General features: G+C 38.6%; 1 protein-coding gene across 1 annotated transcript in view; it reads left to right on the top strand.

The window, feature by feature from the left end:
• The window catches only part of mapkap1 (MAPK associated protein 1), a 31,164-nt gene extending 25,888 nt beyond the window's left edge, over nt 1-5,276 (top strand). The window contains exons 9-12 of the mRNA XM_061980715.2: nt 15-155; nt 2,148-2,285; nt 2,423-2,520; nt 4,946-5,276. Of these exons, the coding sequence (XP_061836699.1) occupies nt 15-155; nt 2,148-2,285; nt 2,423-2,520; nt 4,946-5,068 (500 nt within the window). The 3' untranslated portion in view covers nt 5,069-5,276. The remainder of the gene's footprint in view (nt 1-14; nt 156-2,147; nt 2,286-2,422; nt 2,521-4,945) is intronic.
• The last annotated feature ends 8,155 nt before the right edge of the window (nt 5,277-13,431 follow it).

The following is a 13,431-nucleotide window of genomic DNA, read 5'->3' as shown; positions in this document are numbered from 1 at the left end:
TACCGTATTTCCAGGTTCCAGGGGTGAGGAGAACTCAGAGGAGGACCTCCCCATTGACATCACCACCGTCCAAGATATGCTAAGCAGCCACCAATATAAGTCCTTCAAGATTAGTATGATACACAAGCTGCGCTTCACCACAGACGTTCAACTCGGTAGGAACTGCTTGTTGCTGGCTGACCTGAACCCGTATTTTGCAACTTAAGAACTTTATTTTTCCTGTGGAGGCTTTTGAAGAAATTTATTTTTCCTGTGGAGGCTTTTGGTTTTACAGCAGTAGTTCCAGGAAGAACCTATACACCAGTGACAAAACTCACAGGGAATCTTAAACTTTATACACATCTGCACATTTTTGTACGAGCAGTACAGATTATGAAGTACATATTACTTCATCCATCCATCTATCCATTTTCAACCGCTTGTCTCTCTCTCATCGCAGGGCCAACACAGATAGACAGACAACATTCACACTCACATTCACACACTGGGGCCAATTTAGTGTTGCCAATCAACCTTTCACCAGGTGCATGTCTTTGGAGGTGGGAGGAAGCTGGAGTTCCTGGAGGGAACCCACGTAGTGACGGGGAGAACATGCAAACTCCACACAGAAAGACGATCGAACCCAGGACCTTCTTATTGTGAGGCACACTAACCCCTGTTCCACCGTGCTGCCCACATACAGTATGACTGTAATCTAAATGAAGGAGTAAAAGGTATTACTGTTTACATTTATGAAATACGTGTTTCGTATGTAATGCCAAGTGCTGGCTGTCAATGCAAAAAAAATCAGCCAGGCGTTGCCAATTTGGATAGCGGTTCATGGCGGTTCTTAAACCGCAGAGAACCGTGTCCCACCAATGGCAGAAAGCCTTTTTGGGCGGCGTGGCTCGGTTGGTAGAGCGGCTGTGCCAGCAACTTGAGGGTTCCAGGTTCGATCCCAGCTTCCGCCATTCTAAACACAGCTCTTGTGTCCTTGGGCAAGACACTTTACCCACATGCTCCTACTGGCACCCACACTGGTTTAAATATAACTTAGATAATGGTTTTCACTATGTAAAGCACTTTGAGTCACTAGGGAAAGATACTATATAAATAGAATTCACTTCACGTCACTTCACTTTTTCAACATGTTTGGAACACGGTGCCAAATTAACGCAGATTCGCACATTTGTACCACGGATCCCCCTAAAAGGCAGCCGAGTTTTCCACCCTCTACTCCCCTTCAACCGCAGGACTGCGACAACCACCTTCCTGGGGTGTCAGGTGTATCAATTAAGTGTTCTTATCGGTAACGTGGTTACCACAAGAGTCACTAAACAACGAACTAGATTTTTCAACATCTGGGGGAGGAGGACCCTCTATTCCGGCCCATCACTGCTAAGGGTCCCCTTAAACAATGAAGAGTACCTGGCCCACACCCTCCCAACACTACTGCTATGGACCAGCGACGTTCAGCGGAATTTTGGATCATCCCATCCTAGCGTGAGATTAATGTGCACCACCTGCGACGCCTGTTTTCATCTACAGTGAATGTCGTGAAACAAGACAGACAGTTAGAAGCAGCTTTAATTCTGTTAACTAAAAATGTTCGTCTTAGTTATCGTCAACGACCTATTTTCTCCTGATTAAAATAGGACGATAACGAGTCAGAATAAATGCACGTTGATGAAAACCATGACGAAATTAATTAACAATTTAGTCGACAAATAAAAACGAGACGAAATCCAATCATATTTAATTTCGTCTTTAGGTGGGTGGGACTAGTTAGGTATCTATCCAATCACAGTAGCCCGCAGGAGAGGGGCGGGGGTAAATCACGACAGGGATCCAATCAGAACTACAACTACTAAGACAATGTGTTTGGATTTTTCACCGGGAAACAAGACTATATTGTAGGGATTGAAGTTAAAAAGTTTAAGTACCACTGATAGTCACACACACACTAGGTGTGGTGAAATTACTCTCAGCATTTGACCCATCCCCTTGTTCCACCCCCTGGGAGGTGAGGGGAGCAGTGAGCAGCAGCGATGGCCACGCTCGGGAATCATACGATATGATAAACATAACATATACATAAACGGTAATAATGTATTTATTTTACAGTTGAAATATACATTCATGTACTATATGTCCAACTTTCTTTTCAGGAATTTCAGGAGAAAAAGTGGAGATTGATCCTGTGACCAATCAGAAGGCCAGCACTAAGTTCTGGATTCGTCAAAAACCCATTTCTATTGATTCCGACCACCTCTGTGCTTGTGACCTTGTTGAGGAAAGAAGCCCGAGTAAGTGAAATGTTCTAGTGACTTGATTGTGTGCGTGTGTGTGTGTATACATGTGTACCGGTGTGTATATATACGTATGTATGTGTATATATATCAGTGTAGTCTTTGAGCTAATACCATATGTATGTGTTTTCCAGATCATGCCATATTTAAGATCACTTATCTGAGCAACCACGATTACAAACCTCTCTACTTTGAATCCGATTCTTCAACAGTCAATGAAATAGTTCTAAAGGTGAGTGTGGCTGGATGTGTCTGATCAGAGATTGCATCAACTTGCTTTGATACATAACTTATTTGTCTTTTGTAACAAAGTTTATTTAAAAAAAAAATAGAATTAGAAGAAATATTAAATGTTGTTCTGACTTATTAAGAGCCATGTTGTATTTATTCAAGTGTTAAAAGTTTGAATTTGTGAATGTTTTAAAAATGTTTTTTTTTTTAATTATAAAAAAAAGCACCTTTGTGTCATATATATCTTCATTTTTATCACTCTCTTTTAAGAGATCACAGCCTTTAAGTTCAATATACACAACTGAATACAGTATGTTAGGCCATGTCCACACGAACACGGATATTTTAAAAAAAGCATATCCGTGGTTAAAACGATCTCCATCCTTGCGAGTGTAGTTTCAAAACTGTTTCTGTCGACACACAAACGCATGCACAAGTTGTCATGCGCATTTTGTCCAATCAGAAGCCTGGGCAAGCAGCAAAAGCAGATTTGGTGGCATTACGCCTATGTTATTATAATGTTTATTTTGATATACTAGATGTACAATGACATGTACATTATCTTTCAAACTAGCCTGCTACACAGAGCTCGGGTAAGTGTCTAGAAGCGCGCATACACACGTGTGCTGCTGACATTGTGACATCAGCAACATTGTGATATGTATGTAGTGCATTTACATGATCAGTGAAGTGAACATTATTTCTAAAATCAATGTACACTAACAAGGAGCCAAGGAAACCTCTTGAATGTTTAAGTGCCTAAAGTTCATGGATGTGTGTGTGCCCTCTGAAATTATAACCCATTTAATCATCAGTATAGTGATACGCGTGCAATAAAGTGTATATTGTCTTTAACATTAGTACACACTAACAAGGAATAAGGTTACATTATGTTTATTTAGTTTATTTTTAATTGCTCAGCGCATATATGCGCCCTTGCGCCCTCCCCATCTGCACAAAAGGAACCAATACACATAAATTAACTTCATTATCTGTCGTTAAATAAGATGGACCTTTCTTGTGACACAAAGCAAAAAGTCTTACTTGTGTAGTAGTTCTAAGTGGGTGTGGGTACTAAAAGCAGCTAGAACTATATAATACAGCTAAAACAGCCAAGTGGGGGAGGCTGAACTTAAATTTGGTACATTTGTTTCACATAGAAACACAAGCCACTTAGTAGTTAAAAGGCAATAGTTTAACAGGAGCTCTGAAGTAAAACCAGTACTTTTATTAAAGACTCAAATATATTAAAAACACTAATGTTCTCAGTTCCCATACTAAAAAAATACACTGTGTATAATAAGCATACGCTGAGCAGAGAGTTTTGGAACTCTTCACCTTGGCCAGCTATCGCAAAAGTGTGCGTTTTTCGGGACCAAAGTATGCGTTTGCGTGTGGACAAGAGGCCTGAACGCAGAGATAAGTATGCGTTTATTTAGTATCCGTGTTCGTGTCGACATGGCCTTAGTTGTTCAGACATAGTTTGGACACACCTTCTACTCATTCAATGCGTTTTCTTTATTTTCATGACTATTTACATTGTAGATTGTCACTGAAGGTATCAAAACTATGAATGAACATATGTGGAGTTATGTACTTAACAAAAAAAGGGTGAAACATGTTTTATATTCTAGTTTCTTCAAAATAGCCACCCTTTGCTCTGATTACTGCTTTGCACGTTCTTGGCATTCTCTCGATGAGCTTCAAGCACACCTGTGAAGTGAAAACCATTTCACGTGACTTCCTCTTGAAGCTCATCTAGAGAATGCCGAGAGTGTGCAAAAAAGTAATAAGAGTAGAGGGTGGCTATTTTGAAGAAACTAGAATATAAAACATGTTTCAAGTTATTTCATCTTTTTTTGTTAAGCACATAGCATTCATTCATAGTTTTGATGCCTTCAGTGACAATCTACAATGTAAATAGTCATGAAAATAAAGAAAACGCATTGATTGAGAAGGTGTGTCCAAACTTTTGGCCTGTACTGTATGTGTTGTATACCTGTATGTATACAGGTTCAAAATGGGTAATGTTTTTTCTTTATTTGAGAAATACATTTCTCTTGTATTCATGTTAGCATTTTAGATCGTTATCCACGAGCATGCTAACTTGCTTCTCCAGTGAATGAGCAGTATCACCGGTGAGTTTATCAAAGTATGGTTATCAATCACGTTTTTACAATAGTTTTAATTAGAATTGGTTGTACAATCCGTCGGGAGCTTTACCGAGATTTATCCTTAATACCTTTTAGTTGTTACATCCCCAATGTGTATGTATATATAGGTATATGTATATATATGTATATAGGAAATCTGCTAGCAAGTTCTCCCATTATTCCTTTATATGTTTTGTGTTGTAATCAAATGAAATATTTGTAATTAAATGTATGTATGGTTTAAAGAATCAACTACATATTGTTTATCTCCAGGTGAACTACATCCTTGAGTCACGAGCCAGCACCACACGAGCTGACTATTTTGCCCAAAAGCAGAGGAAACTCAGCCGTCGAACAAGTTTCAGCTTCCAGAAGGACAAGAAGAGTGGCCAGTAGACAGGCTGGATCTATGCTTTTTCTTGATGTACAAACTACATATAAACACACAAAGAAGCCTTGCAAATGTTAAAGACTTGAAAGTAACACCATTGACAAACCTGGGGGGAGACGACTGCAAACATAGAGATTTTTAATGGACAAATCACACAATTTTGTTTAGATGCCATTTAAATTTGTGTGTTTGGAATACAAGATCTCAATATACCGTATGTCCTTTTCTCTCAGATTTTATGTCATTAAAACGACAATTGTGTTTGAAATTAACTTGTACTGCAGGTGGCAGCAGACTGGGCAAGGGGTGTGGTTACTGTAAGAACTACTGCTTTTCATGAGAAACTGTAGGAAAAACAGTTGAATCCAAGAAAAGACGCAAAGGTGTACCCACTAAATGAATGTATTGCAGGGTCACAATGGCGGCCTTATAACAACATCAACTAGAAATGCACTCAGAAAGCACAGGCCTCTGCCAAGCTCTATCTCTCAAGAGTAAAGAATCCTATCAAAAATGCAGACAGTGATCCATATCACCTCTGAAATTAGAGCTAAAATGTTTGTACTAGAAAAAATAAAACTTCGAAACCAGGAAAGTTTCGATTACGAATTTTTGTGCAATCTATAAAGTAGCGTGCGATTTACGGAGACTCCATGTGCAATTACAAAGTGGTGCAAACCGCCTTATTTAAATGAGGATTTTGCGTGTTTCTATACGAGGCATCTCCACGGAGACACTCATTTACTACACATTTGTTATCATGTGGCGTTTTGCTATGTTTTCAAACATATATGACAGATGTACTACCTTTTATGGGTCTATCAGTCATGCAGTGCATCTACAATCAAACCTTTTTTTTTTTTTTTTTTACCACCGAAGTTGTGCTCTCATTGGAGAGAGGCCGCCGAGAAAGTCAGAGAGTCCTCACCACCACCGAGTTGGCTTTAAAGATGGCTGCGCTGAGTGTAAACAATAATGGAAGCTTCTGTAATATCCCTTATTAGCATTTCTGACTATTTTTTTGCCACACTAAAGCAGCCATATATTTTGTATGGTTGCTCGTATATATATATATATACACTGTATATGGAAATGTTACTGTAGTAATTTTTGTGTTTATTTTTATTTACTCTTGTTTCACACCTGGCGTAACTGCCAGGTGTCATGTTTGAAGGAAACCAGGCACTGCTCATCACCAGGCCAATACCATCCCTCAGTGAAGCAACGGTGGTGGCACCATCATTCTGTGGTGATGCTTTTCAGCAGCAGGAACTGGGAGACTCATCAGGATAGACGGAAAGATGAATGCAGCAATGTACATAGACTTCCTGGATGAAAATCTGCTCCAGAGCGCTTTTGAACTCAGATTGGGGCCACTGTTCATCTTTCCACAGGACAAAGTAAGCACACAGCCAAGACATCAGAGAAATGCCTATTATTATTATTAACTTATTATTATTATTACTATTATTAGCATTTCTGACCATTTTTTTGTCACACTAAATCAGCCATACATTAGTATGGTTGATCGCATATATATGGAAATGTTACTGTAGTAATTATTTTAAGTAATCTTTTTACCGTGTTTTTTTATACGTTCTACATTGCCCGCAGTAGCGTGGCAGTTGTTTATTCAGGACAATGCACATTGATGAACAATCTGATTTACAGATTGAAAATGAGCCAGATTATTGCATAATTACTAATTTACATCAGTAGTCCCAAAACATAAAAACAAGAGCACAGAAGGACATTACCATGTCAAAAACACAGACACAAAAAATAAAACAATGAAATTAGTCAAAGTGATGACATGACTGGGAATTTTTAAGACACAATTTAAGATGATTTTGAAAAGTGTAAAAAGTAGGACATTCTCGGATATTACTGGGAAGTCTGTTCCAAAAATGACTTCCTGGTACTGACAGAACTGTCCAAAGGTTGTTCTGTAGGGGACGTCAAGGTCTCCTCTGGTGGAGGCTCTGGTGCCAAAACCTCTGTCAGTTCTGAGTTTGATGTATGTGAAGAGTAGCAGTGGGGCTAGTCCATTAAGAACTTAATAAATTAAATAGCTGTTTTTAAAATTAATAACATTTTCAAAATTAATGAGGCTTTTGGTCAATGATTTTTATAAATGTTTTAAGATAACATTTCTATGGGTTTTAATTTTGTGTTTCCAGTGAGTGACCAGGTTGTGATGCATTAATCTATGTGAGTGTAAAAACATCTTAGCAGCCTTGATCGTCATTGAAGGCCTGATTTGTTTACAATTATGCAGTTTGAACTTGATTCTTTTTGCTGTGAGTTTGATTTTTTTTTTTTTAAAGAAAGTGTTGGGTCCAGTGTGACCCCAAAATACTTGAACTTTTCTACAAGATCAAGCTCAATATTCCCCAAGAACACACCGGATCGCTCCAGTTTTATGGAGTTTTTTGTGGACGTCATTGAAATAGTTTTGTTTTTGTTTAACAGCAAACGTGATTTAAGAACCCAATTCGGAATACTCATTATGGCTGACAAGAGGATAGATGATGCCTTCTGTGTGCTTTTGGCAGGTGGAAAGATAACGGCATCATCAGCATACATTTGAAAGTTCACATTCAAGCAAACACCTGACTGGTCATTTATATAAGAAGAAAACAATAGAGTTAATGAGGTGAGCAAACATGCAGCATGCGATGTGTCGTGAACGTTGTCACAACTTGTTTATAAAGTCTTTAGTTTATTTACAGGGATGTTGACTCATCCTTTATTTAACTGCAAACTGTATCAGTGTTCAAATAACGTCAATACTAGTTCAAATGTTTTGTCATCTCAATCGAACTGAACACAGGCTGTGAAGATTGTGTATTCGAAGTGAGAGGTGTCACTCTTGTTTTTTTATTGGGACAAACTGTTGTACTGTACCACAAGGGGACGTTTATTTTGATATCAAAAAGTAAGCGCCATGGTTTTTTTTTTACATTATTTGTGTTTTTTTCAGGTCACAGAGGTATTACTTTAAATACCATTCATGTGACACAGCATTTTGTTAATGTGTTATTTTGTATAGTTAATTCCTATACGACATATTTCCGCTCAAACTTAATGGATCTGTATGACAAAAAGCTGACAAGTTTATATTAATAATGAATAAAAGAAACAGTTTAAGTATATATACAGTCGCAATAAAAAGTTTACATACACTTGTAAAAAACATAATGTCCTGGCTGTCTTGAGTTTCCAATACTTTCTACAACTCTTATTTTTTTGTGATAGAGTGATTGGAGCACATACTTGTTGGTCACAGAAAACATTCATGAAGTTTGGTTCTTTTATGAATTAATTATGGGTCTACTGAAAATGTGACCAAATCTGCTGGGTCAAAAGTATACATACAGCAATGTTAATATTTGGTTACATGTCCCTTGGCAAGTTTCACTGCAATAAGGCGCTTTTGGTAGCCATCCACAAGCTTCTGGTTGAATTTTTGACCACACCTCTTGACAAAATTAGTGCAGTTCAGCGAAATGTGTTGGTTTTCTGACATGGACTTGTTTCTTCAGCATTGTCCACAGGTTTAAGTCAGGACTTTGGGAAGGCCATTCTAAAACCTTAATTCTAGCCTGATTTAGCCATTCCTTTACCACTTTTGACGTGTGTTTTGGGGCCATTGTCATGTTGGAACACCCAACTGCGCCCAAGACCCAACCTTCGGGCTGATGATTTTAGGTTGTCCTGAAGAATTTGGAGGTAATCCCCCTTTTTCATTGTCCCATGTAAAGCACCAGTTCCTTTGGCAGCAAAACCGGCCCAGAGCATAATACTACCACCACCATGCTTGACAGTAGCGATGGTGTTCCTGGGCTTAAAGGCCTCACCTTTTCTCCTCCAAAAATATTGCTGGGTATTGTGGCCAAACAGCTCAATTATTGTTTCATCTGACTGGCTGGCTAGTTTTTGTAGAGAACAGGGACTAACATTTATTGATAATTGGCCCTCTTTCTGGGGAAAACCGGGCTTGCTGAGGAGGGACGGCCTTCACCCTAACCGGGAAAGGCGTCATCACTCTTTCCAAAAATATATATTACTGTTTTGAGTCACACTTGACTACCTTCACTAAAGCAAGCTCGGACACAGGCAAATTCAGTGTCTGTTAGCCCGGGTGAGGACTCAATTAAGCTGGAACTAACCAGCGCCAGGCTGGAAAATTCCTGCACACAGCATATCTCATAGAATAATACATAACTCACATAATGTTTTTTCTGTAGTGACTGTGCCAGAGGTGAACATGCATTCTACTGAGGTGGTAAATTATGACGCGTTCAATCTATCGCAGCACCAAGCAAATAATCTGAAGATCCCCATCATACCAATTCCTAGATGTGATTGAAATTATTTAAAGCACACTACACAAAATAAACGTAACGTTATTAATATATATATACATTTTAACGAATCATCTCCTCCTAACTATACGAGTGCACATATTGCACGTCCCCTTAAAAGGAGTGGAGGTAATACACATTGGAAACCTTAACCTTAGCCCTAACCTAAGTAATAAATATATATCTTTTCAGGTGCTTACTATGAGGTCTGTCATACCGCTACCTCTCTATCTGGCTGTTATCTATCGCCGCCCTGGGTGCTATTCGGACTTTATCAGTGAATTTTCAGAGTTTGATGCTGATCTAGTGACGCATGCAGATAATATAATTATAAAAGAGGATTTTAATATCCATATGTATACCCCGTCAGGCCCTCCGTGCGTGGTGCTCCAGACTATAATTGATAGCTGTGGTCTTACACAAATAATAAATTAACCCATGCATCGCAAAAGTAATACCATAGACCTCGTCCTTGTCCGGGGTGTCACCACCTCCAAAGTTATGGTACGCCCGTACACTAAAGTAATGTCCGATCATTACCTTATAAAATTTGAAGTTCGACTCTATGTCAACAAGCTACTAATAACCAATGCTGTAGCAGCTGCCACATTAATGCTGTCACAACTACGAATCTTTCTGGCCTACTGCCTTCGGTAATGGCGTCATTCCCAAAGTGTGTGGGCTCTATCGATAACCTCACCAACAACTTTAACGAAAGCTAAAACAAATGCCCCTAAAAGGTGTACCCCCTGGTTCACAGAAGAACCCTGAGCTCTTAAACTATCATGTAGAAAGCTGGACCACAAATGGCGTGCGACTAAACTTGATGTTTTCCATCAAACATGGAGTGATAGTTTAATAACTTATGAACACACGCTTACCTTAGCTAAAACTAATTACTACTCCAATCTCATCCGCCTCAAAAAAATCGATCCTAAATATTTGTTCAGTACAGTAGCATCGCTAACCCAACAAGGAACTCACCTCCCCCCCCAGTAGCTCCACCCACTCGGTTGATAACTTTATAAAATTATTTACCTTTTTAGACCAATTGACCTGCCGCTTCTCTTGCTCGGTGAGGTTACCAGGTGGTCACGGATAATCCTTAGAGAGGTACCAGTCTGGAGCAGGCGCCAGCAGTCCCAAGTCGTGAACCAGGGTGGACCACTCTTCTAAGCATCGGTCGGTGACGTCTCCGTGTTGCCTACTTGCTTACTTTCAAGAAGATCCCCATGTGCTAACCGTTTATTGGACTGGACTCTCACATTATCATGAATAATTCAATAAGTGTACCCACTTGGCATCCATTGCAGCAGGTCACCCCGGAGGGAGACCCCCACATCTGTGGCCCCTTCTCAAGGTTTTTACCATTTCGGGTTTTGAGGTTTTTTTTGCCCGGATGTGGGTTCAGATCAGGGGATGCCATTGTGGTTTGTCCCAGCCCTTCGAGGCACTTGTGATTAAGGGCTATATAAAACAACTTTGATTGATTGATTGACATACAATTGTAATCATATAGAAATGTATAATGCAAAAATATAATAGTATTTATTTTATGTTTTTAATAGTTTTTGAATTTTTAATCATGAAAAGTGAGGCAGCCGTCTTCCCTGACTGCACATGCCTGTACATACAGTGGTACTTCAACTTATGAGTACCGGTATTTTGAGGTACGAGCAGTCTCTGCTTTTTTGTTGTGCTTTAAGCCACAGTGAATCTTGTAAGAGCCTCCCAAAAACCTCCAGCTTTACTCACTGGAATTATCTTATAGCTAGAGCACGAGTGTCAAACTCGAGGGCCGGGGGCCAAATCTGGCCCGCGACATAATTTTATTTGGCCCTCAATCACCTGGAATGGATATGTGTAAAAAAGTTACTTAATATTTTCTCACTAAATGTAATTGATTATTTTCATTTTGACAGAAAAAATATATGTACTACTTGAACTTACATGCTTTTTAAACTTTAATAGTATCCATTATTGCAACAAATATTACAGTATATTATCATACTTTCCAAACATGTTTTTGTCTAAATAAAAATACTAACTTCACAGCAAACTACCCATCAAATTAATAAAAATGACAAAACATTTTACTGTGTTCTTTACAGTATATTACTGTAAATTGAAGAACAACACCAGTTTTTTGCATTAGAATTCTGTTGACTGAGCTGCCATATTTTGACTGTAAAATCTACGGTTGTTGTTTTTAACGGTGTATGACTGTAAATGAAAAAACGAAAACAAATGTTTACGGTACAAAAACTGGCAGCTAAGTTGCCAGAATAAAAAAGGAACTTGTACTGTTTTTCCATTAACAATATAATGTTGTAAAAACTAGAGATGTCCGATAATATCGGCCAATAAATGCGTTAAAATGTAATATCGGAAATTATTGGTATCGTTTTTTTATTATCGGTATCGTTTTTATTTTATTTTTTTATTAAATCAACATAAAACACACAAGATACACTTACAATTAGTGCACCAACCCAAAAAACCTCCCTCCCCCATTTACACTCATTCACACAAAAGCGTTGTTTCTTTCTGTTATTAAAATTCTGGTTCCTACATTATGTATCAATATATATCAATACAGTCTGCAGGGATACAGTCCGTAAGCACACATGATTGTGCGTGCTGCTGGTCCACTAATAGTACTAACCTTTAACAGTTAATTTTACTCATTTTCATTAATTACTAGTTTCAATGTAACTGTTTTTATATTGTTTTACTTTCTTTTTTATTCAAGAAAATGTTTTTAATTTATTTATCTTATTTTATTTTATTATTATTTTTTTAAAGTACCTTATCTTCACCATACCTGGTTGTCCAAAACTGTATGTATCGGTTGATATCGGTATCGGTTAATACCATCCATCCATCCATCCATTTTCTACCGCTTATTCCCTTTGGGGTCGCGGGGGGCGCATACCGGTATCGGTAATTAAAGAGTTGGACAATATCGGAATATCGGATATCGGCAAAAAGCCATCATCGGACATCCCTAGTAAAAACCAATGTAAATTTAATAGTAAAATTCTGGCAACTAAGCTGCCAGCTTTTTCCGTAAAAACCCTCCAAAAAACAGTGGTACTGTTTTTCCGTTTACCGTAAAATTAAAAAAAAATATATTTTACACTAAAATTTTGTCAATGTGAAGTTTTTACCGTAAAATAGACAGTCTACTTAAAACAATTTATACTATTAATAATGAAATCTAGAGACAAATTCATACATTTTTCACTGTTACAAGCGGCCCTCTGTTGTGGCCCTCAATGAAAACCAGTTTGACACCCCTGAGCTAGTGGTTGAAATAACTATGTTTTCCTACTATTGGAAACCATTAGCTGCGGCCCCGATTCCACAGCCTTCCTGCTAAAGTTGCCGACGTCTTCCCTCGGTGTTGCTGAGGCCTGCTCCTCCATGCTTGGCTCGGCTTCCTGCGTACGCCTGAAGTTGCCTCGGGATTCATTGTCCAGGCGGTCCTCTCCAGTCCTGCTTCTGCCCGGTCTCATGTGATAGTACCATCCCAGCACATTGCCTAAAAAAGCATCCACTATTCTCCCGGTTATAGGAGATAGAATAACTCTGGAATATCCGCTTTTTCAACACCGTTGCTTGTTGACCAGCCGTCCCTCTTTGGTAACTTGGCTCGTTGTACATATGCCAGTGGTTCTCACACTTTTTTCACCAAGCACCGACTTAAAAAACACTTGGCTCTCCAAACACCACCATAATGACCAACATTAAAATACAGTAGCGTAGTAGACCTAAATATTAATTAAAAACAAGGCAGAGGTTTTATTTAACGAGAACATTGAATATTTTTGTCTCCTGTAACATTACACACAGTTTGAACAGTAACACTGTGTTTGAATACCATATTTTCCGGATTATAAGGCGCACTGCCGATGAATGGTCTATTTCTGATCTTTTTTCATATATAAGGCGCACCGGATTATAGGGCGCATTAAAGGAGTCATATTATTACATTTTTT

Source organism: Nerophis lumbriciformis, linkage group LG20, assembly GCF_033978685.3.
Source record: "Nerophis lumbriciformis linkage group LG20, RoL_Nlum_v2.1, whole genome shotgun sequence".
In the NCBI taxonomy this organism is placed as follows: Eukaryota; Metazoa; Chordata; class Actinopteri; order Syngnathiformes; family Syngnathidae; genus Nerophis; species Nerophis lumbriciformis.
Note: the sequence above shows the minus strand (reverse complement) of the source record. Positions and strands in the feature narration are given on the sequence as shown.